This window comes from Odocoileus virginianus, chromosome 22, assembly GCF_023699985.2.
Source record: "Odocoileus virginianus isolate 20LAN1187 ecotype Illinois chromosome 22, Ovbor_1.2, whole genome shotgun sequence".
In the NCBI taxonomy this organism is placed as follows: domain Eukaryota; kingdom Metazoa; phylum Chordata; class Mammalia; order Artiodactyla; family Cervidae; genus Odocoileus; species Odocoileus virginianus.
Window position 1 is genome coordinate 17,807,609 of NC_069695.1, and position 25,732 is coordinate 17,833,340.

At 42.7% G+C, this 25,732-nt stretch overlaps 1 protein-coding gene across 9 annotated transcripts in view; it reads right to left on the reverse strand.

Moving 5' to 3' along the window:
• PTPRM (protein tyrosine phosphatase receptor type M) overlaps window positions 1-25,732 on the reverse strand; it is a 635,772-nt gene that overhangs the window by 475,767 nt on the left and 134,273 nt on the right. For all 9 annotated transcript variants that reach the window (XM_020878055.2, XM_020878053.2, XM_020878052.2 and 6 more), the window contains exon 2: window positions 3,521-3,643. In XM_020878055.2, the coding sequence (XP_020733714.2) occupies window positions 3,521-3,643 (123 nt within the window). The remainder of the gene's footprint in view (window positions 1-3,520; window positions 3,644-25,732) is intronic.

Consider the following 25,732-nt stretch of genomic DNA (forward strand, 5'->3'; position numbering starts at 1 on the left):
GTGGAGAGGGAGGTGGGAGGGGGGATTGGGATGGGGAATACATGTAAATCCATGGCTAATTCATTTCAATGTATAACAAAAACTACTGTAATGATGTAAAGTAATTAGCCTCCAACTAATAAAAATTAAAAAAAATTAAAAAAAAAAAAAACCCAGATGCACTCTTGCGGAGAAAACGCCCAAGACTGAATTTGAATATCCTCTCAGCTTCCCTGGATCGAGGCTCCAGAGAGACTGAAACGGAGCAGGACCCTATGCCCTTGCCCTGCCCCCCACCGTGTCCTCTGCCTGCCTTTTGTCTGTGGAAAACTTCAGGCAAAGGATAAGTTTATTCCGAGGGGTGAGAGATGCTGAAACAAAGGGAAACAGTCAGAAGAGACTAACTAATCATCATGTAGTCGTTAAGCATAGTCAAGGGCCTTCAGTCCTTTCTCAGGGGCTAGAGACAATACTCTGAGCCGTATCCTGTGAGCTGTCTTATAGATACCAAAGCACCAGGTGGAGAAGTTAATTACATGATGACCAGACTGTACCCAGGACTTGAGCTGCCACGATTCTGAGAACTGACTGCAAAGAAATGGGAACAAATGGACCCTGGAACTGAAATTCAGTTCAGTTCAGTTCAGTTCAGTCGCTCAGTCTTGTCCGACTCTTTGTGACCCCATGAATTGCAGCACGCCAGACCTCCCTGTCCATCACCAACTCCCGGAGTTTACTCAAACCCATGTCCATCGAGTCGGTGATGCCATCCAACCATCTCATCCTCTGTCATCCCCTTCTCCTCTTGCCCCCAATCCCTCCCAGCATCAGTGTCTTTTCCAATGAGTCAACTCTTCCCATCAGGTCGCCAAAGTACTGGAGTTTCAGCTTCAGCATCAGTCCTTCCAATGAACACCCAGGACTGATCTCCTTTAGGATGGACTGGTTGGATGTCCTTTCAGTCCAAGGGACTCTCAAGAGTCTTCTCCAACACCATAGTTCAAAAGCATCAATTTTTCGCCTCTCAGCTTTCTTCAAAGTGCAACTCTCACATCCATACATGACTACTGGAAAAACCACAGCCTTGTTGGCAAAGTAATGTCTCTGCTTTTTAATATGCTAGGAACTGAGATTAACTGTACCTAAAACAACCATGGTGATGCTGGTCAGACTGCTGATGACCAATTCGAAGATGACCGTTAGAGAGGACTGTGCCGTTTCTGCCTGTAACCCCTTCCTGCACTCCTTCTATAGAAGTTCTCACCTCCTGCTTGTGGGGGCGGGGAGTCAGTCTTTGGACAGATGTCCGCCACCCTCCCCCTCCCAGTTGGCGGCATCTGAAATAAAGCAAACTTTCCTTTCCACCAGCCTGGCCTGTTTACTGACTTTTGAGGGCCAAGCACCTAACTCCACACACACATACTCTATCAGTAAAAGCAAGTGAGAACAAAGGCCTTCAGGGTGAGAAGCCTCTTAGGAAAGGTCAGCTCCTCAGCGGGAGGCTGCTGTGTCCCCCATCCAGCCCCTTATCACTGACAAGAATGAAACCAGATTAGACTGGAAAAACAACTAAAGAACCACTGACTCAAACACAAGTAATATTCAGAAGCACTTACTTACATGAGAAAAAGAGAGACAGAAGAGGAGACGGTCAGCTGCGGGGAAGTCACCAAGAACTAGGACAGATTTGAGGACCAGTTAAACCAGTGCTCAAGGGCTCAAGGTTCCTCTCTCTGAAGTAATAAGGACTTAAACGGGGGAAGGACATGGGAAGAACGTGGTGGGCATCATAACTGTGAAAGCTTCACCAGACAACATTAAACCCTACTTCATTTTCACAAGCTACCTTTCCAAGGTTACTTAATAAATGTAAATACCACTACATTTAGATACACTAATGAAGACCTCAGTTCAGTTCAGTTCAGTTCAGTTCAGTCGCTCAGTCGTGTCCGACTCTTTGTGACCCCATGAATCGCAGCACGCCAGGCCTCCCTGTCCATCACAAACTCCCAGAGTTCACCCAAACTCATGTCCATCCAGTCAGTGATGCCATCCAGCCATCTCATCCTCTGTCATCCTCTTCTCCTCCTGCCCCCAATCCCTCCCAGCATCAGGGTCTTTTCCAATGAGTCAACTCTTCCCATCAGGTGGCCAAAGTATTGGAGTTTCAGCTTCAGCATCAGTCCTTCCAATGAACACCCAGGACTGATCTCCTTTAGGATGGACTGGTTGGATCTCCTTGCAGTCCAAGGGACTCTCAAGAGTCTTCTCCAACACCACAGTTCAAAAGCATCAGTTTTTGGTGCTCAGCTTTCTTCACAGTTCAACTCTCATATCCATACATGACCACTGGAAAAATCATAGCCTTGACTAGATGGACCTTTGTTGGCAAATAATGTCCCTGCTTTGTAATATGCTATCTAGGTTGGTCACAACTTTCCTTCCAAGGAGTAAGCGTCTTTTAATTTCATGGCTGCAATCACCATCTGCAGTGATTTTGGAGGCCCCCAAAATAAAGTCTGACACTGTTTTCACTGTTTCCCCATCGATTTCCCATGAAGTGATGGGACCAGATGCCATGATCTTAGTTTTCTGAATGTTGAGCTTTTGACCAATTTTTTTACTCTCCTCTTTCACTTTCATCAAGAGACTTTTTAGTTCCTCTTCACTTTCTGCCATAAGGGTGGTGTCATCTGCATATCTGAGGTTATTGATACTTCTCCTGGCAATCTAGATCTCGATAGCCACTTAAAAAGTATAAAAATTGTGCTTTATCCAAAATCCAAATCAGAGTAACATCTCTTCCAGTTTGAATCTTGAATGGGGTACACTCATCACCCCATTTGTTAAGTGAATCTGCAAATCTAAAACTTTAAAGGGATGGGCAATGCACAGCCTAAAACCAGTGTCTATTAAAATGATCAACCTCCAATCTGATCAGAGTTTGTAAGTCATAATCTTCCTGCTCTTCCTTAAAAAGAAGAAGTAGAATCTTCCTGGCCAAATGTTCCTCACTCATCATAAAACTTACTAAGCATTTCTACAGTGGAAAAAGGATCTACATGTACACAAGACCTTTTCATCCAAATGCTTTCAAGACCACAAGCATCCTCCTAGATTCCCCAGGTGCAAGGTGAGACACCTCCCCAGGTCTCCTTTTTGAGATGGAGGCTTTGTATCTGGATTCCCCAGCTAGAGTTCTAACTACCAGACACATTCGCCAGAAGAGACATCAATCTATTTCCCATAATTTCTGCTTTCTGGGAAAGGATCCCATTGGGTAATGCTCATTAATCTAGCTCAGATGAATCCAAAGATAAAGGAAGTAAACTTTAATTAGACTTTAAAGGTAGAGATACAAAGGTCAACTCTCTGCCATTGGTTCTCTTGAACCATCCTCACAAGATAACCAGCCTTCACCACCAAACTCAAAACACAACATCCTCACTCATTCAACCAACACCCAAGGGACACTGACTGTGATATTAAGACTCTTCTGCACCTTTGCTTTTAAAAAGAGAACTTAAAACTAAAAGCAAACCTGATGGCATCCATGGGTCAGAGGTTGGTTTGGTCAAGGTGTTCACTTGCTCCCAGTTGAAGTCATCATCTACAGCCTGACTGTATCCACACGTGCTGTAAGGCTCATCAAAGAGGCAACCACCTAAAATGTAAAAGAAGGGAGAGTGATATTAATAATAACCAGACCTCTGGGATAAGCTACAATGACTGCAGGGGATGGTAAACCCATGGTTGATGCTCAACTCAATTTGACCCTGACCCCACTGCATCCTAAGTAAGTGTTATCTGAGTACTAGTCTTGCCTTGTCAATAATTCTAAATTATATTGTTTCCCTGAAAGACTCTGACATCTTTATGATAGCCACTCGGTTGTGTCTGACTCTTTGTGACCATTTGGACTGAAGCCCACCAGGCTCCTCTAGCCATGGGATTCTCCAGGCCAAAATACTGGACTGAGCTGCCATTTCCTCCTCCAGGGGATCTTCCAGACCCAGGGACTGAACCCATGTCTCCTGTGTCTCCTGCATTGCAGGTGGATTCTTTACCCACAAAGCATTGGGGCAGCCTGGTTGAAAGTAAAAATGAAGCAAATTTATAATTCATATTTTCCAGATTCATATGAAGTTGGCATAATTGACCTTGTGTTCAAAACTTTAATAGAACCATTCTAGGTGTTCAGCATATCTTCAAAACAAAAAAAATTATAATTTGTCCAAAAAATGAAAAGAGAAATACTTCCACCATAACACTGGCATGCTGGTCAGGGACAAAACAGTAGAGATTGTAGACCTTGCTTGAAAAATATTTTTCTAAGGATTATTCTAAATCTAACACAAAAACAAAACACTTTGGAGATTTGAGTTCTCAAAATTAAAAGAGATTATAAATTTGCTTACAGTCCACACAATTTTTAAAGGCAGGGATAAATTCAAAATTAAACATGGGGTAAACATCTGCTGGATGTTGAAGCTAAAAATGAAGCTACTTAAATAAAGAAACAAAGAATAAAAGAAAATGCAGTATATGCAAAGCAGGTCCGCTGTTTCAGCATCTGGGGACACAATGATGATTCAAAAAGTTCCACCCATATCCTCTCAAATGTCTCCTGTTACCCTGAATTATTACAGCATCAAGTCTTTCCCCCAGTGTTTCACATTGCCAAAGTGAAGGATTATATCAATCATCTTAATTATCATGAAAATTCTACTGCCCATTATCATAGAATGTTATTAATCATACCAATTTAAAAGATTAATTATAATCACTTGCCAATGATGAGAATTGAGGGGCTGGTCAAGAAAACACAAATATAAGAATATAATTTCACTGTGGCTGTACCATATGCCCTGGCAGCAAGAAGATAAATAAAATAATAATAATAAAGTAGTTGTACAAACTCAGACATAGCGTCCCCTAGTCCAATTTCCATCCACTTGCTTACATCAATTCTACAACCTTCTAGACAGACAGCTTCCAAACAGGTGCACATGTGTTCAGTCCTGTCTGACTCTTTGCGACCCTATAGACTGTAGCCCATCAGGCTCCTCTGTCCATGGGATTCTCCAGACAAGAATATTGGAGTGGGTTGCCACTTCCATCTCCAGGGGATCTTCCCAACCCACGGATAGAACCCACACCTCCGGCATCCCTTGTATTGGCAGGCAGAATCTGGGAAGCCCTCTGAATAGGTGGGCACCCATAATCTAGAAAACATCCCTCTGATTGTAAACGATTTCTTTAAAAAGGCCCAAATGCAGCTTCCTGAAATGTATACCTATCTATCTTAGCTCTTCCCTGTGAAGAAACAGTGAAAAATCCCCGTTCTTACACAATAAAGCTATTTAAAAAGAGCTGTCAAGTTCTATGTTTTTGCTTCTCTAGGCAAAACACGCTTTACTCCCCTCCCTTCCTCCCACTAGAAGGCTCTCAGACCTTCGCCATGAAGGCAGGTGTTCTAACCACTGTCGAGTTTATCAGCACTCGTCTACACCAGGGACTTCCAGTACTGCAGCCCCAATTCAACTGACTACTTCCCTTGACCTCTTGCTCTGTCAACAGCCTGAGCTGAGGGATGGCCCATCCCAGGATTCCTGGAGCCTGGAATCCCACACGTCTTCGTCATACCCTGCCATCGAGCCACTTCTCTCTTTGCAATAAGGGAAGTGACTTTCTACATTTTCCCTTTCTAAACCCCATCTCTGTTGTCAGTACATCTCTCTAGCCTGGTGAGAGCTTCTGCGATCCTGATTTTGTCCTTCGGGTGTTAAGTTATCCTAGCTAGATCTAGGTTATCTGCAAGTTTGATGAAGCATGCTTGCTGTCAGCCTCCAAATCACTGACAAAAGATGTTCAAGGGACCTTGGGCCATTTTAAGAAGTGTCCCTCTGCTTTCGCTCTTCGTATTAAGTCACTAGCTCCAGTGGCCCTGGACACCATCTTCTGTAACACTTTTAACAGAACTGGCCAATTAAATATTCTGTTGGGAACAGAAAACTCATTATAAAGACCCAGCATTAACTCAATACTTCACCTTGACAACAACTGGTAATTTATATTTCCCTCTTATTCAGTTTTAACAAGTTCAGAAACAGAGTGGCTTTGTTTCAAGCATGTAATACTAACAACTTTCCAATTTCAGGTAAGAAATGTTAGAAGACTATGCAAACATTTATGAGAAATATTTTCTCTTGGTTGCAAGCCCTAATTTTGATATAGAAAATAGCCTCACTGCTGCAGGAATAAGCCCAAATAGCAGTAGCACTTGTAATATTCAAAAGAAAGAAAGAAGCATGAATTTTGACAGAAAAGGGACCCCCAATGGAAGCACAGACAGCTCTTTGATGAAAGTCCTGCCGTGCAATCTTAAGCAGCGACAAATAGCTTGGGGCATCAGCAAAACAACTGAAGGCTGGTTAAAGATCTGGTTTAGGAACCAATTCTTGGCACTGTAGATATAAGCAAATACAATGGTGAGAGTTGGTATGGCTGAAGCAAACCCCAACGACTAATACAATGCTGGTACAAGGATATAATTTCCCCATTATATAAAGCTGCTTTTACCACTTGAAAGAAAACAAAGAATCCACACAGGATTATGGAACCACCAGAAAATGGCACAGACTGGATTTCCTGTTGCCGCAACCTATGTCTCCCTGAACACCTAGGGACCCATCACTGCTCTTCATCCAACAGACTCAGAACCCTAAAACAGCAAAGGTGATCCACTGAGATGAAATAAGGCAAGAGTCAGGTCAACAGCAATGGCATATAACCAAGGCAAGAAAGCACAGTGAAGCTTTTCAATTTCAAGGCAACTCTGGGTAGACATGAAGTGAACAGGTTCCAGAGTCAGACACCTGGCACTTCCTTATTCTTGTCCCATTGACTCTGTGTTTGTAGACAAATCATTTAGCCTCTCGGAACTCCAATGTCTTTACCAACAACATGAATATAACACCTCACTCGGTGTTTCTAAGTCAGTTCAGCAGCAAGTGTGGCTGGTCTAACAGAGTTGGCCGAGTCCACCAGTATCAGCTACTACTACTACTACTAATTATTATTACTATATTACTAATTAGTAAAAGCTATTACTAATAATCTTACTAAGATTTAAGCTAAGGTCTTAAATCAACTCTGAATATTCACTGGAAGGACTGACGCTACAGCTGAAGCTCCAATACTTTGGCCACCTGATGCAAAGAGTCAACTCACTGGAAAAGGCCCTGATGCTAGGAAAGATTGAAGGCAGGAGAAGAGGGTGACAGAGGATGAGATGGTTGGATGGCATCAGCAACTCAATGAACATGAGTTTGAGCAAACTCTGGGAGATAAAGAGGGACAGGGAAGCCTGGAGTGCTGCAGTCCATGGGGTCGCAGAGAGTCAGACACAACTGAATGACTGAACAACAAATCTTCCTTACCATCTATCTGTACCTTCTACAAGGACTCTCAGGAGTTCACTGCACTGCAAGTGGCTGGAATAAATAATTGAGATTGTAAGATGTACTCTTTAGGGAAATGAGTGTGGGCTCCTCCATGGCACCACAAGAGCAAAGAACAGAGCTGGCTGGGCTTGTCAAGTGAGTGCCTTGGGGCCAGTGAAGAATGTGACAAGGAAGCAAAGTCCCAGAACCATCATTTTTGGAAGATTTTCCAAAAATAAGTCATCTGCAGTTTCAGGATAACACAGACAGCTTACCATCATGTAGAGGAATACCGTCAGCAACAAATTGCCACGTTTTCTCTAGAACTCTGGGCATTGGACCAACACCCAACAGCCCACGGCTGGACCATATTCATCCACCAGTCAAGGTAAATTATTTCTCTTTTGAGGAGGGGAATCAGGACTAAACCCAAGGTCAAACATGTGATGGAGGAAAGGTGATGCAAGCCAGATAGGTGGTGATCTGCTTCTCTCTTGTTCTCTCTCTTACATAAATACACACACACACACACACACACACACATGCCTCCATCATACCTTGAGAGAGGCTTTTCCTTAGCAAATCTGCATACAATACACAACCTGTGCAGGAATAAGGTGTTATTATGTGAAAGGAAGTGTCAGTGGGTGTCAATATCCGGTAACAGACAACAAGGATGATGACTGTGCGGCTTGTTCCACGACAGGCAGTGCAACACGATAACATGCCAATTAAATTAATAAAATTAAAGAAAAGTGAAAATTGAAAAGCAAGAAAAGTAGAGAAAAAAAAAAAGTAAGAACAAGATGATATCAGGATTATGGAGAGGACTCCACCATTATCACCAAATAATTTTTTAAAAAGTCATTAGGCTCATTCACTGGCCACATACTTCATTCTGAGCTTTGGTGTAGCCAGCGCCAAGAGGAAATAATGACTGATTACACAGTCCACAGTATCTGTGAGATGATAATATACATACTAAAGCTACTAACAGGGGTTTCCATTTACTAATGGAGAAGGGCATGGCAATCCACTCCAGTATCCTTGCCTGGAGATATCTGTGCATAGTGGAGCCTGGTGGGCTACAGTCTGTGGGGTAGCAAAGAGTCGGTCAAGCGACTAACACTTTTACTTTCTCACTTTCACAATTTCTAAGGACTTGTTCAATGCTCACACCAACCCGATAACACAGGTACCATGATCTCCATTTTACAGTTACAGAAAATGAGGCACAGAAGAGTTGAAAGCTTGCACACAAGTTTCCAAAGGTGGAAGACAGTGATGCAGAGACTTGAACCCAGGCATCCTGTCCTGAAAACCCACATTCTTAACACTGTGTGACAGTATCTCCCAAACTAAAGACTGGAAAGAAAAACAACTCCTAATCCTAAATCCAGAGGGACCTCTCTTCCCAGGGCATTAGGACAAAGCAGTCAACATGCATTAATGAACACAGTTCTCAGGGGCAACCACCACAGTGGAGCAATGGATTTTAGGGTCCATTCGGCAACATGTCAGGACAGCATGTCATCCAACTTCAATTAGTTAAACTTGATTAAGTGGGAGCTCAGAGCATTCTTGGATAAAACTGTAACCTCCCTCAAAATGGTCTTTATGAATAGTGCTTCTCTCAAAAAAGTCTTAGTGGGCTGCCATGAATTTATATATTTACCCCTCAACTAAAACCTGAAGCCAGTCTGTGCTATTACTGAAGCATAGCACGATAGGTTCTAGAAATCAGATGTGTATTATCTAGGGTGAAACAGATCACCAGCCCAGGCTGGATGCATGAGACAAGTGCTCGGGCCTGGTGCACTGGGAAGACCCAGAGGAATCGAGTGGAGAGGGAGGTGGGAGGGGGGATCGGGATGGGAAATACATGTAAATCCATGGCTGATTCATGTCAGTGTATGGCAAAAACCACTATAATACTGTAAAGTAATTAGCCTCCAACTAATAAAAATAAATGAAAAAAAAAAAGAAAAAAATCAGATGGAACCATTGGTTTTTTTGTTGTTGTTTTATAAAAACTTCAGAGTTTAAAAGAAACAGGGGTCCAGAAGCCTAGGAATTCATCCCAAAAGTTATTTTATTTTTATTATTTTGGCCGTGCTGCCCCAGCTTGTGGGATCTTTTTGTTCCCCAACCAGGGCTTGAACCCATGTCCTTGGCAGTGAAAACACAGAGTCCTAACCAAGGAATCCTCTCAAAAAGCATTTTGATCATTATAACTCTTAGTCATCTTGATATTCCTTAGAGCTAGTACATGGTAAAGTGAAAGTAGTGAAAGTGCTATTCACTCAGTTGTGCCCGACTCTTCGCGACCCCAAGGACTATAGTCCGCCAGGCTCCTCAGTCCATGGGATTTTCCAGGCAAGAATACTAGAGTGGGTTGCCCTTTCCTTCTCCAGGGGATCTTCCCAACCCAGGGATTGAACCTGGGTCTCCAGCATTGCAGGCAGATTCTTTACTGTCTGAGTCACCAGAGGTCTGGTCTGTACATGGTAGGCACCCAATAAATGCTTTTTCAGAAACACACATGATGAATTTCCCAAAGCTCTGTGCAGAATCTGGCCACGATAATTTTGTCTAAATTTTTTTCTAACTGTAATATCCACTTAAACAATGAAAACAATCTCAATTGTTTTCAAAAACACCCAGCCCTGTCCTGATGTATTCCAAGATGAATCAGTTCCAAATGTGACAAAATCACTGAACACGTTCATTTTTTTTTACTATGGCTGAAAACTATAAGCCAGCTAAATGTTAATGAAGTCTCCTCAAATTATGGTTTTTGCTTTTAGAAAAGTTAAAGGCTTTTTTTTTTCTTTCTGGCAATAATTAAGATAGTAAAGCTAGTTGTCTATAAAGGTCATTCATGATTTATGAAAATAAAATATTATCATTTGCATATTGAAGGGAATTTATCTTTCTTAGGAATTTGCTGCTGTTGTTTATTTAGTCATGACCGACTCTTTAGGACCCTGTGGACTACAGCCCACCAGGCTCCTCTGTCCATGGGATTTCCCAGGCAAGAATACTGGAAATTTCTTTTCCAGTATTTCCAAATACTGCCATTTCCTTCCCAACCCAGGGATCAAACCCACATCTCCTGGCAGGCAGATTCTTCACCACTGAGCCATGAGGGAAGTCCTTCTTTGGAACAGCAGAGAATTATTCAGTCAGACCAAGAGTAGCATGCCATCATTAAGACATAGGTTATAAAGGAGTGGATGGTCCACTTTTTCCACAAAGGAAACTTAAAAATCCTTTCACAAGATCACTCTGTATCTTACTAAAGCTCCAGAACCGGAGAGAAGACAAAGGAAACCAAATTGTCAGGGATTGGAACTCACCCTCTGAAGCAGTATCTAAATATTCTTTGATTGTGACCCATAGTCATGACCCCGTAACCCATCACATGTATATGCACACTTCATAAACCACATTTATCTCTACTGAGATACACTGGCCTTTTTCATTTCTGTTCTATCTAATTTTGTAAAGGGTGGTGTCTGAGTTTAGAAAACTGACTCTAGGATCCTTCCAAAGGTGCTCCTGTAGCCTTTAAGGTGTGAGGGTAAAAACCATTACCTGGACCCTTCGTTTAGCTTGAAGTTACTACTCAACACTATGATGTGAGTGCCCTGTGATCTGCAAAGACCTTAATTTCCTGAACATTCATCACATGCTAGCCAGATTCTGCTTCAGAAAACAGAGAGTCATTATTTCATTTAATCCTCACAACCAGCCTAAGACTATACTCTCAATGCGTGTGTGGATGCTAAATCACTTCAGTAGCATCCAATTCTTTGAGACTGCATGAACTGTAGCCTGCCAGGCCCCTCTGTCCATGGGATTCTCCAGGCAAGAATACTGGAGTATTTCCTCCACCACGGCATCTTCCTGACTCAGGGATCAAACTCGTGTCTCTTATACGTCCTGCATTGGCAGGTGGGTTCTTCACCACTCGCACCATCTGGAAGCCCATATGTCTGATCAGAGAACTCATCACATAACAAACACCATGCAAATGTCTGTATCACAAAGCCTAAAGGCAAGCATCAATATCCTTTTTGCCAGGTATCAATGTATTACCTCTCAGCCTTAAATTCACTTTCCATTGCTTGCTCTGCGAAAATGTATGCAGACCCTCTGACTACACACCCTGTTCCACTTGGTAAGACTTTAAGCTTGGCCAGCAGAAGGTCCTGGAGAGGCAGGGAAGGGGGAAAGATGGGGCTTTCAGACCTCCCAGAAGGCTTCCAGCACACACAGCTTCAGGAGCCCCAGATCCACAACGTCGGGGCTACCTGGCTCCTCTGGTGGCTCAGCTGGTAATGAATCTGCCTGCAAGGCAGGAGGTCCAGGTTCAGTCTCTGGGTCTGGAAGATCCCCTGGAGAAGGGAATGGCAACCCACTCCAGTATTTTTGCCTGGGAAATCCCATGGACAGAGGAGCCTAGTGGGCCACAGTCCAGGGGATTGCAAAGAGTCGGACAGGATCGAGCGGCTAACACTTCATCCTCACACTTAACCTGCCTCCATAAAGTAAGCAAATAACAACCTGAAATATTTATGTAATGACTGTTACATGAATTGCATTGTAAATAAGCTCCTGAAAGTACCGCTAATGGAGGACAACCAAATGTTAATTTCACCCTCCTCCTAAGATACACATACATTTTCAGGTTTTGACTTTAACAGGTTAAACTGACTTATATACTCAGGCAATCATTCTCCTTGTTATAATTACAGTCCTTTTAAAGTCATTTTGTAAAAAGACTATAATACTCCTCAAGGAGATTTCTGGAACATTTTTCTCATTTGTTCTAAATACAGAATGACCCCATTTAAGGCAGCCTTTATCAAATGCATAAAATATTAAATGGGACTCTCTATAGAGAGGGCAAATCAAAAACTGGTACTAAGTGAATTAATGTTATATGTTCTATTTTCCTAAAATACATGTAATCTCAGGTGGTCCTTTCCATTTATTTCAAATTTAGAGCTGTGAGATAAACGGCTGTAAACTACATTTTCAAAGGATAAACAGTAGTGAGCTATAATATGCATAATTGTTTTAAGAGTGGGGAAAAAAAACCCTGCACCAATATAGCTAAGCCACTGCTTTCCTCTTCTAAATCAATCCCAGTGATTTCTGCATTTAATTGCCTGCCAACAATGGAAGTATATAATGCCTCTTAAACTCTGAATGCCCCACTGATGGTTAGTGAATCGGACAGTAAGCATTATAGAATGCACTTCTACATAATTTAATCTAGCAAGCGGCTTTTACACATTGCACAGGCATTTAAATGGCTGATGCCACACTCTATCATAAGAAGTGTTATTTGCCAGTGGATGTACTTTACATAGTTCAAAGGAAATGAGTTGTTTTGTTCTTAAAGTTTCTATAGCTTACCACATCGCATTCTTCATCTCATACCAATCTATTGGTTCCTTATTTTTTTAAAAAGAACTGATTGTAAAAAAAAAACAACCATGTATTTTTCCTATTCATTTCAAAATCTGTTTTTTTAAACTGGGTTAACAGTGTTATTTCCATTCCAAAATATTGTACAGATGCAGCCAAATCATTAGTGACCTGACTGTCTCGGTTTTCCACGTACAGATAAGTAGCTCAGAGAGGATTTAATTAAATCACTCGTATGAATTCTCTTCAAATTCAAATCTCCCTGAATATCACACTGGTGCTTCTATCTTCCACACCGATATTGAAAAATACAGTGTGAAAAGCAGCTGTCTGCCTCTACCAATGCAACAGGAGTAGGAAAAGAAAACTAAATGATGAAGTATCTGCAAGAACTGGCCAGGGCAGACTGAAAAATCCAGATCAGTAGTTGTCACCTCATCTCTGGAACCACCTGTGTCCTGAGTCCCAGGTGGGGACTGAGGTTCTCACAGTGGTTCGCTCTACTTAGAAATACCAGGCCCCACCTCCGACCCTACGGAATCAGAAACTCTGGGGTGAGGCCAGAATCAGCACTCCATGCTTTAGCAAGCCAGTAGTTCAGTTGCCAACTTGTGTCTGACTCTTAGTAACCCCATGAACTGCAGCAAGCCAGGCTCCCCTGTCCTCCACTATCTCCTGGAGTTTGCTCAAATGCATGTCTATTGAGTCAGTGATGCTATCTAACCATCTCATCCTCTGCCTGCCCCCTAGATAATTCTGATGCACACTTAGGTTTGATAACCATTATTCTAATCTGACCTATTTAACCAGAATCTTCAGGAATCTGTGTTAGGAAAAAAGGTCTCAGAACAAACTAATCTGTGACCCATTTTAGAAAAGTGCTCTAGATAAGTAGTTTCAAACAGTTTTAGGAAGGTAAAGATAACTTCAGTTTTTTAAAAAGCCACAACCTTTTATTCAGTCATTAAAAAGAATGAAATAATGCCATTCGCAGCGATATGGATGGCCCTAGCGATTGTCATAGCTAGCGAAGTAAGTCAGACAGAAAATGATATATGTTATCACATATATGTGGAATCTAAAAAAGAAATACAAATGAACTTATTTACAAAAACAGAAACAGACTCACAGACATAGAAAACAAACTTACTGTTATCAGAGGGGAAAGGAGGAGGGGCAGGATAGATTAGGAGATTGGGATTAATGTATACACACTATTATATAAAATATATAAACAACAAGGACCTACTAGATAGCACAGGGACCTACTGTATCGCATCTTCCCTATAGCACAGGGAACTGTACTCAGCATCTTGTATCAACCTATAATGGAAAAGAATCTGAAAAAGGAAAATATATAAATATATATGTTATATAACTTGATCACTTTGCTGCCCACACGAAACACAACATTATAATTTAACTATGCTTCATTTTATAAAGCTAAATAGACATTCTGAATACTAAGATTTTAAAACATAAATTAAAAAAGGTACAACATCTCATTACATTTATAAACTATATCATGTAGTACTCCACATATTCAGATTATTAGACACATATAATTGACTCTTTAAAGTACAAACTACAAAATAAATTTAATTGAAGTTCAATTATTTTCTTCCATACATCAACAGATTGTGTATTATATGCCTCCAAGGGTGTGGAGAAAGACTTTCAGAGATCACTGCTCTAAATAAGTCTTTTTAAGTCATAAATGTCTCTCAGGTGAATAAGGGCAACAGAATAACACTGCTTGATCAAAGTGCTGAATTCTATTTTCTAATTTCATGCTAAGAAACTCTCTATCTGTAATTTTTCTCCTAAGTGGAACTACTCAATAAGAAGAAATACCCTAGGTGGAAAACGATCCTGGGTGTTGGTCAGAGAGACCCAGGAAATTAATAAAGGACAGAATTTAATTTTATGCCCTGTAATGCTCCTGCCAGTTTAGTATGATTTACAAATCCATCTCTTGATGATTTTATTAGCATAAAATCATTATCTGGGACAGCTGATAAAATAAACTCCAGAACTCACCCACATGCAATACAGCCAAGCTGTATTATCCAGCTTATAACAGCCAGCCAATGGTTTCTTTTCACTGATTAACCCAAACTCAACTAAATATATTTCCTTCCATGAACATTTTTTTCTACACATCCCATTTGTTGGGTAGAATCAAATCACATGTAAGGAAAAAGTCAATATAATTTCCTCTATCCTCTTGGTTAAACATTCATCCCAATTTCCTGTCATTAGGAGTACTTCTTCTACAGCAAAAATTGGGAACTTGTAAGGCTCAGTCAACTCATTTGGAAACTGAGGCCAGGATTCATGAAGTCCTGAATCTGTCAGCTACCTCTTCTATCTTTGGACATGTCACAGATTGTGTGTCTAGATTGTCTGTACAAAGGAGATATGTACATCATAGGTACAATTAGCATGCACGGTTTCAACCATGAAAATAGAGAGGGCAGAGTCCAGACACAAGAGGGTAGGGCAAGCAGCCTCAAAAACAGGTGCCTCAGTGGGTGAACATCAATCACTTCCTTCATCCAGCACACCTCCTAAGTGCATGCATCTCACTGGGCTCGGCATCACCATCATGTTTAAAGATGTGCAGCCTCTGAGACACAGGATGCCGGTCCTCCACCTAGAAGTTCCTGTAGGATGTCCATGGGCAATTCTGCCCCTGAGCACATCCCCGAGGATTTATTTATGCCTACAGAAGACATGACACTTTCATAATGTTTATTATCCATCCCCCCGGGAGAGGGTGGACTTGTTGGCAGATGAGAAAGTGCGCTCACTGTTAGGACAAGATGATGAACATCAAAGGGGACCATGGCCATGCGTGGGCACGGGATCTGAAACAGGAAATGAAAGTGCCAGGCAGTTTGGTGTGGATGTTGCCAACGCTGGCTGATGGACCACAAGCCAGAGGCTCAAGCCAAAACCCTGTGAACAACAAGTCCTCCCAACACCTTCCTTTCCAAACAATTTCCTGAAACTTTCTCCTATGCAACTCCCATCCCCTGCACACCACACCTGGAGTTTCAGCTCACATTCCCACTAAACTTGGCCCACCCTCTTGTGTCTGGACTCTGCCTTCTCCAGTTTATACCCCACACAGCCAACAAGCTGGCCTTTCATAAAACACATGGCTAAAAGCGGCTGTTCAAACTCCCTGTTCAAACGACTCCAGGGCAGCTCACTGCCCACGGGTTAATGTGCAAATGTTATCACATGACCAAGGAGGTTTTCCAGACTCGACCCCCATCTACCTATTTATCTTCATTTCCTGCCACCATTTCCCTTCCAGAGTTGTTGTTGTTATTCAGTCACTCAGTCGTGTCTGGCTCTTTATGACCCCATGGACTGTAGCATGCCAGGCTTCCCTGTCTTTCACCATCTACTGGAGTTTGCTCAAACTCATGTCCATTCAGTCGGTGATGCCATCCAACCATCTCATCCTCCTTCATCTCCTTCTCCGCCTACCCTCAATCTTTCCCAGCATCAGGGTCTTTTCCAGTGAGTCAGCTCTTATAATCCTGCAATTCCTGACTGTCTGCAGACCCACCTAAGCGATGCTGCTGCCCATGTGTCCCACATTAGTCCCTGCATCCCCAGTCCAGAGTCTGATGCCAGACTCCATTCATGGCTGTTCAAATCCTAACTCACAGCTCACCTCTCCGGGGGGCCTGCTTCAGAGATGAAATAAATCACTGCTTCCTGGGTACCATCACTGTGAGATACACAGGTCACAGGCCATACTGCCACAGGCCAATACGGGTGTGGCCTGTGTCTTCTCTGCTGCATTGTGAGCTTCTATGGGCCTGGGAATCCCTTGTCATCTCTGCATTCCCAGTCCTACAAAGATGCCTGCTACTCCTTATAGACCTGAGGGGTTCAACGGAATCTCGTAAAGATTTTTGTAACAAAAGCAAGATGGAAAGCTGTTTACTTTTCTATCTTCATCAGAAACATTGAAAAAGAAATGCTTCAAAAATTTTTTTATTGGAGTAGAGGTGCTTTGGGGCTTTCCCTGGTGGCTCAGTGGTAAAGAACACGGCTGCCAATCCAGGAAATGGGGGTTCAAACCCTGAGTCAGGAGGCTCCCCGGGAAGGAAATGGCAACCCAGTCCCGTGTTCTTGCCTGGAAAATCTCATGGACATAGGAGTCTGGTGGGCTACAGATCATGAGGTTGCAAAGAATCAGACATGACGGCAACTGAACACACATAGGTGCGTTACAATGCCGCGTTAGTTTCTGCGGTACAGCAATGTGGGTCATTTATACACAAACATAAATCATCTCTTTTTAAATCCTTCCCATTTAGGTCACCAAAGAGCTAAACCTGAGTAGAGCTGTCTGTGCTATGCAGTAGGCTCTCATTAGTTATCTATTTTATTCATAGTATCAATAGTGTGTATATGTCAATCCCAAATTCCCAATCCATCCCACCTCACCCTCTCCCTTTGGTATCCATACATTTGTTCTCCACATCTGTGACTCTATGTACAATGGAATATTACTCTGATATAAAAAAGAATGGAATAGTGCCATTTGCAGAGACATGGATAGACATTGTCATAAAGAGTTCAGTAACATAAAAAGTGAAGTAAATCATAAAAAGATAAGTGTCATATAATACTGCTTATATGTGGAATCTAGAAACAATGGTACAGGTGAACTTATTTGAAAAGCAGAAAAACATATACAAATGGACTCTACACTCTAAGTACTACGGCTGCACCAAGGGAAGAAGAAATGCTGCTTTCGGAAGCTCCCACCTCTCTGATCAGAGCCCTGGGATCTCTTTTCTCATCTCACTCTGTGCTGAGCATTATCTTGGACCCTGTGTGGAGGAGAAATGAAGGCTACAGGGAAGACGTGGATGATGATAAAGATGCCCCGAGCCTCCAGGAAGGTCACTAGGGGAACAGAAAGCAGTTACAAGGAGAAAGATGAACACTGCTACAGGAGCCAAGAGAAAGAACCAAAAATTCATCCTGAAGACATCCTGTCCTCAAACATGCAGGAGAAAAAGAAAACTGGAGTCCTCGACAAAAGGCAAGAAGCTGAGCCATCCAGGGCCTGTTATTCTAAGCATCTGCATAATAAGGCTGTTATTTGGCAGACCTCAGCGTACGTCAACAAAAGAGCCCAGGGATTTTCTGGGTATTGTACTGGAACTCTGGTTTAATGCTTCAATCGCTCCTGTTTGATTTTATGTTCCAAACATAAAAAGAATGTTAATGATTACATGTTCTGTATCTTTCAAATTTATGAAACATAAAAGCAGTGAATACCTATTCAACATCAAACTTCAATTCTCAGGCCATAAAGAGAGTACACTTTGAAGAAAACTAATTCATCATATAATGTTTTAAATCGGGAAGCTGCAAAACTCCGAGCAAAATTTTCTAAGAACGAGACGTGCAGAGTGCAGAAAGCACCGTGATTCTCCCCAGTCATTCTACATGACCAATTAGTTGCTAAAACACAGAGAACTGAGCACATTAACCCTTCTCAAGGTCAACTCAACCGGAGTGTCTTTCTTTTTAAACTGTTTCCTCAATATTTGATGTATTCTCTCCACAGGTACTATTTGGCTAAAGCGAAAAGGGGATGCAGGGGGTCCCAGGGCCCAGTTCTGTGCGTACCTGTGTGGCTTCAGGAAAACCGCCAGCTGGCAGTGTGGAGAGATGAGGCAAAGAATGTACATTTGCCACCAGAAACCTAAGGTGAGTTCCCACTCTTGTCAACTTAGGAGCTTCTCTCATCTATTCAGCTGTACTCAACTACCTTCTAGCACATTATAAGGCTTAAACAACTTTGTATATAAGTGCATGTTTATATACATACACATACATATTATGCTATCTACCTATCTATCCAGTTACCTACCTTCCTATCAGGTAAATAAGTCAATGCTGGAACATAGCTTGGAGGAATTAGACTGCTGGTTTTTCACACTGTGATCCTCAGAACCCTTAGGTTGTGAAGGTTCTTCCAGGCCCACTCCAGGTCTTTCTAAAACCCTGACTCAACCTGCTACGTTCAACTTTCATTTATTTTAAATGCTGGGGTTCCAACTTTAAAAAGACTTGTACGATCAAAAACTATTTAACGGTGTTTAACAAATCCAGGTCAAAATGATCCCTAAGATAACGCAGTGGAGCCTTGAACACAGGTTTGAACTGTGTGTGTCCACTTCTACTTGGATTTTTTCCAGTAGTAAATACTACAGTTTCCCCAGTGGCTCAGGGGTAAAGAATCCGCTTGCCAATGCAGGAGACACGGGTTTGATCCCTGGGTGGGTAAGATCCCCTGGAGAAGAAAATGGCAACCCACTCCAGTATTCTTGCCTGGAGAATCCCATGGACAGTGAAACCTGGTGGGCTATAGTCCATGGGGTTACAACGAGTTGGACATGTCTTAGCAACTAAACAATGAGAGCAATTATTACAGCACTACATGATCTGGCCTGGCTAGTTGAATCTAGGGGACCAGAGATATAGATGAACCTCATATACAGATGATCCCCAGATACAGAGGGCCCACCATAAATCATACCTGGATTTCCAAGTGTGCGTAGGGTCAGTGCCCCTAACCACCCCCCAGCCTATGTCACTCAAGGGTCAGCTGTATTTCCATTATAAAAGTATACATTCTATTACTTCTCCCTCTTCTCTTAAATATAATACTTCTTTATCAGGAACACAATGGAGGTTTAAATGTATTGGTATCTATCCAAGGTGTTTGGCTGGGGGTGGTGATTATAATATAAAATGAAATAAGATCATGTTAAGTAATATAAGTGAAAGGATGGCTGAGGCCAAGGTTAAAGAGAGAAGAGAAGGTTAAGGACAAGGAGATGAGAAGCCCCATTGATGTGAATGTATATGTGATATTTGGGAAGAGCAGAGACACAAAATCACTGGACCAGGCACCCACTATTCTCAACCTTATGTGGGCTAGGACTGATTTGGGGTGTTGCTCCTATTCAAGCAACCCCCCCCCAAAAGGTTACATCATCTGTGCTGAAAGAATCATTTGAGAACAACCAATATAAATTTAGTAGGACTCTCCTCAACAGACCCCATCTGCGGCATCTGCAGACTCATGTCTAAAATTATCTGAACCAGTGGATATTCTTCAGTCTAAGAGGCTCAAAATCTAAAACTCAAGCAAACACTAACCAACACATATTCACACAACTGGTTCTCTAATGATACCCTCTCCAAAAAATATTTATTGAGACCTATCACATGCAGCCTAAGCAAAAAATTAACAAGTACAAATAGTAAAATGTGAGATGTTTCTTAACTTGATAAAGGTAACATTAGAAATGGAAAATGCTGATGGGGAAATGTTTCAAAAAAGAAGGTAATATCAAGGTCAATGACTCCATATTATGCCTGAGATGAGCCCTATTTGCTTTAGAAATGACTCATTGGGATATTTTTAATACAAATGCAGGAGAGTGGAGAATTCTGCTTCTAATGAGACATTTTGTTTTCAATCTGGATGAGTTATCTTAAGAAGCTGTGATCACTGGGATTAGTTAAAGTGTTGTGTGGAGTTCTTTTTAATAATCTGAGTGTGTAATTTTGCACTTGATCACACGTGGCCTGGGTTTCTCTTTCTTATGGGATGCTCTTCAGTAAGCTAACTGTTGGCCTTGGCACTTGGCCATCCAGACAATATCTCACATAGCAATGCATTCCCCATGAATGGAGAATAAAACCCTTGTAGATCAATAGAATATTGACTGGGCTTAAGAAAGAGTAATCCTTCATGGGACCAGGTGTTTGCCTAGAGGAAACGTCAAGACGAGTTTAATTTCTGTAACGTTTAAGCCAACAATTAAATATGGGACTTCAGGAGCCAAACCTCACTGTCAAGAACAACTGCAGTAACAAGTGAATCCCTCAGCCTTGACCAGCTGGGAAACACATTCCTGATCAGACCTCCCTACCCCTCAGAGTTAATGCATCCCATTCGTGGCACTTATGTTGCCAAGATCAACCAGATGCCCACTTTCCCTTGGGTTCAGGAAGAAAAGAGGGAGGAGGTACCACTTTTCACCTGTACACTTGACTGACATGAAAGCTCTTAGGATGGGAGTAAAAGCCAGATTGCATCAGTATCAATTTTTTCTTCATAAATTTTAGAAAGATGCTTATCAAACAAATGTAGACACGACCTTCACTGCAGGAGAGCAACTTGTGGCACTTTTACTGAGAATTCTCAGTGAAGACCTCCATTCTATGGAACTTTAATACATTGCTAACTTCAAAATTAAAAAATAAAACTCAGGGGAAACCAGACGATTTAATTAGGTCAGGGGAAAAAACTGTCTTTAGAAAAAAAACCTATTAGAGATAAATTATGAAATCTCTAGATCCATCATGCCTTGTATCTCCTTTAAATCCTGAGATATTCACCCAAACATAAATCCTGACTTATTAATACAAAGAGGGTGACAAGACTTCTCTCTCCTCATGTGTTATAGCCAAGTTCCTGTAAATGTAAACTTCCCCCATATCACAAAATGTTTCTTGGCTTTCCCCAATTGCTCAGCGGGTAAAGAATCCACCTGTAATGCAGGAGACACAGGAGATGAGGGTTCAATCCCTGGGTTGGGAAGATCTCCTGGAGAAGGGCATGGCAACCCACTCCAGTATTCTTGCCGGGAGAAGCCCATGGACAGAGGAGCCTGGCAGGCTACAGTCCATAGAGTTGCAAAGAGTCTGAGCGACTAAGCACACACATTAAAAAAAAAAAGTTACTGCTCTCCCATGTTCTGTTCTCCCATTGTTTTACATTATTTTCTTCTAGCTCAGTGACTCTTAAGCTTTGTGGAGTTTATGGATCCTTTTGAGACTCTGAATAGAGCTATCCATGAGCTGTCTGCCAGGACAAACAGAGGACACGCAAATCTGATCATTCCCTGGGTTTACAATCCATCCAGCATTTACTCAAAGGGTGGGTCACGGACCTGCATCAGAATCACCCGAGAGCTTCCTAAAGCACAGACCCCGGGCCCAGCCCAGACCTACAGAATCAGAACTTCAGGAAGTGACAACAGGGCCCTGGATTTTCAATCTCTTCCGGGTGATGCCACCACCACAGTCTGAAGGGCAGGAAAGTCCCCCTGCCATGGCCATTTTCCTTGCCTGTCCTGGCACTGGCTGGTTCTGAAGTCCATACTCCCCTGGCTTCCACCTGCCTCTCTCCTGAGGAGCCCAGTTCTCTACGGTCATTTCCACACAACCAATGGGCATCTTTGCCTGCATCGTCACCTGTTGGGTCTGGTACCTACGACCACCCCGGCCCCACACACAGCAGACTCCTGGACTCGAGTGCACTTTCTCAGGGGGCATGTCCTGCCCCCCTTCCCAGCAGACTCTCGTCACTCATCCATGAAGACCCACCGCTCCCCCGTGTGCCAGCTCTCCCTCTCGCCCACCGTTCTTGGCTTGGTAGCTCTTCACTGAATGCCCACAACCCTCCCCTGTAGGGAACCACTTCCCTTTGCACTCTGGACAGCACATACTTGTGCGCGGGTCTCCCTAACCACATGACAAGCACATCGACCTTATTACAGAAGACCTTAACTATCTGTAGTAAGACTGAAGGATGGCCAGCTGACATTTCTACCCAGGCCCACAGATCACTCAAAGTACTATGCAAGTAAGGAAACTGAGGTTGGGGGTTTGCCTGATTTATGAAAGATCCTCCAGTCAGCATCCAGCAACCCCAAATCCATACCAGGGTTCTGTGTATCATGGACACTGAGAGGCAAGAATCAGAATCCTGACCCTCAATTTTAATCTTGTTAACAATACAGGACACATATGTGACCAATGACAACTCAGTATTGTAATAATGGAAGACCATGGATAACTAAGGTGATGGAGGACCAGAGATCACTAAGGTGATGGAGGACCAAAGATCACTATGGTGATGGAGGACCAGAGATCACTAAGGTGATGGAGGACCAGAGATCACTAAGGTGATGGAGGATCACTAAGGTGATGGAGGACCACAGATCACTAAGGTGATGGAGGACCAGCGATCACTAAGGTGATGCAGGACCAGAGATCACTATGGTGATGGAGGACTAGAGATCACTATGGTGATGGAGGACCATGATCACTAAAGTGATGTGATGGAGGACCACGGATCACTAAGGTGATGGAGGACCATGATCATTCAGAGGTTATTTCACATCAGGAGGATAAGAGAGAATTTATAGGAAAAAAACATTTACAGTGTGGCTGGGAAGATGGCTCCAGTCTTGAGGGTCAGTTAGAGGACTTCCGGAAAACACAAACCCAGAGAGGGAGGGGCCCAGTGGGAAGGCCTCTTACTAGATGTGCCTGGACTCAAGTTCACTGCAGCATGAAGAGCATAAAGAAGGACTGAAGCCCAGGCTGCAGAGGCTGAGCAGGGCGGAATAACCCCAGAATGGGGTCCTCCCAGGGCAAGAATGGGATGACCACACTGCCACATTCATGATTCCATGTGGTCGGTACAACCACCAGGTGACTAAGAAGGGAAAAACTGTTATTCCATTTCACAAAGGAAGAGGTGGGCCATTGCTCTGACAGAGGCAGATGACAGCAAAGGTGAGTATGACCCTTCGTTTTCCAACTTCTCAAGGCAAGTGTCCTTAACATATAATTGCAACACATGATTATAGCAGAATGACTGCTCCATAGATACACCTTCCATTTACACCATTTAAGTTAACTGCATCTTTACTAAAATGGACACGTTAGATGTCAGTCTTGGATTTTATCCCCAAAGAGCACTGAAGATCCTTTACAGACTCATTAAATAAATATTTGATAACAACAGAAACAAGTTAAGTAAAGAAAGACACAGAGAAGTGAGATTTATTTCTACAAACAGACACCAGAGAAAATTCACTCCTAGAATCAACTACCAATAATTCTGTTGAGCAAATCAATCTGTGACAAATGGAAGTGTGTAAAACAAGAGTGCTTAGGGGGTAAAAACAAGGTAGTAGGTGTATTTACAGGAAGACACAAAGATGCACAGAATTAACTGCTTGTTCGCTTTTCCATTTGCATCAGAAATCAGATCTTGCACTGGAAGTAGCCATGAAGACCCTCAAGAAAACAGACACAGCGGCAGGGTGCTGAGAGATCAAATCTCCCTTCAAAATTGGAAAGAGATGCTGGGATTCGAGAAAGGAAATTAACATCAGAGCTTGAAAGAGCAGCTACTGTTCCACCAGGAGGAAGAAAATGATGAGGTTTGGCCAAAAAAGGACAAGAAAATATGGCAGTCTGATAGTGACAGAGGAAATGAAGACACATCTTACAAAGAACCCAAAATGGAACAAACTGTGCAAGCAAAACTCTAAAGAGAGCTATGTTTGTGTTGAAACGGATATGACCAGAATATCTCAAAACTCCTATTCTTCAAATTCTTACCTTAGCCTTTCACATAGAAAGGGGCAGATAATTGCAAAGGAACTGCAAAATTTTGCAAAATTGTGGAAGAGCACAAAGATAACTAATTGCATCCTACCATTTTCTAAGGCAGGATTTTCTGCATTATAAAAGGGTTGGTCAAAAACTGGGCCATCAATATTTAAGAAGAACAGATGGGGACAGAGTAGAGTGTTTTCACCTTATTTTGTTTTGAATCAGTTTAAAAACCAAATGATACACATGGCACCAAACTCTTGCACTGTCTTCAAATCCTGCATCACCTCTGGACCCATTTCTCTGACTCTGACATGTGGGCCCCTCTCTCGAGAGCAGTAAGAACACCTCTATCCACACTCTGAAAGGTATGTGTGGATGCTCAGTCCCTCAGCCGTGTCCAACTCTGTGAGCCCATGGACTGTAGTCCACCAGGCTCTTCTATCCATGGGATTTTCCAGGCAAGAATACTGAAGTGGGTTGCCATTTCCTTCAGGGGATCTTCCTGACCCAGTGATGGAATCTGTGTCTCCTATATTGCAGGAGGATTCTTCACCGTGGAGCCACCTGGAAGCCCTACTCTGAAAGGATACGTTGCCACTTCCTTATTCTTCTCACTTCTGGTCCTCACTGTAGAAGAAAAAAATACAACATGCTGATTGACAAGATCATAATATCTACCTCCTCCAAGGACCTTCGAGATGAAAAACCAGGATTGTCTTCTTCTTTGTTAAGTCCTCTAAATCAGCCCTAAATTTCCCTTCTCACCTTTCATGGGCCTACCATGACTATCTGGATGTTCTCCTTGTTTCCCAGGCCAATCCCTGATTCATCTGTTTTTTCACTGACAATACTACCCCTTGCTATAGGGGAGGGACATGTCCTCCACTGCAACCAATGGTTTTGATTTGTCTACCATCTTCAGACACTTGATGCTAAATATCACAAGGCGTACCCTGGTCAATTTAAATGAAGAACAATTCATGAGAGAGGTAACTAAGACCTGATAGCTGGGAGAGCCAGGCTCTGACAGTGACCTAGAGAGGCGACACAGACGGGATCAGACCCCAGGGGCAGCCGGCCGAGGACCACTGGACTCTCACGCCCTCTGCCCTCTGCCCAGGCCACACAGGGAATCATCTCTAACTCACCCTCCAGCCATTCCCTTCAGGTTCACATTTCCTGTGATAAGCTTCCAGTTGGCCACATATCATGTCCACATTCAGCTGCCAGGAGAGGACAGGGGCCCTCTTCCCCATCCTAGGGAGGGGACAGTGCCTCCTCCTTGCTCTGAGATCCCCCCGAACCGTCGGTGTCCACTCCTGCTGCTTATTTCTCCAGTGAACAAGCTGGGAAGAGTCAAGCAGCACTGCAGCAAAGAGGCTGTCCATCACAGT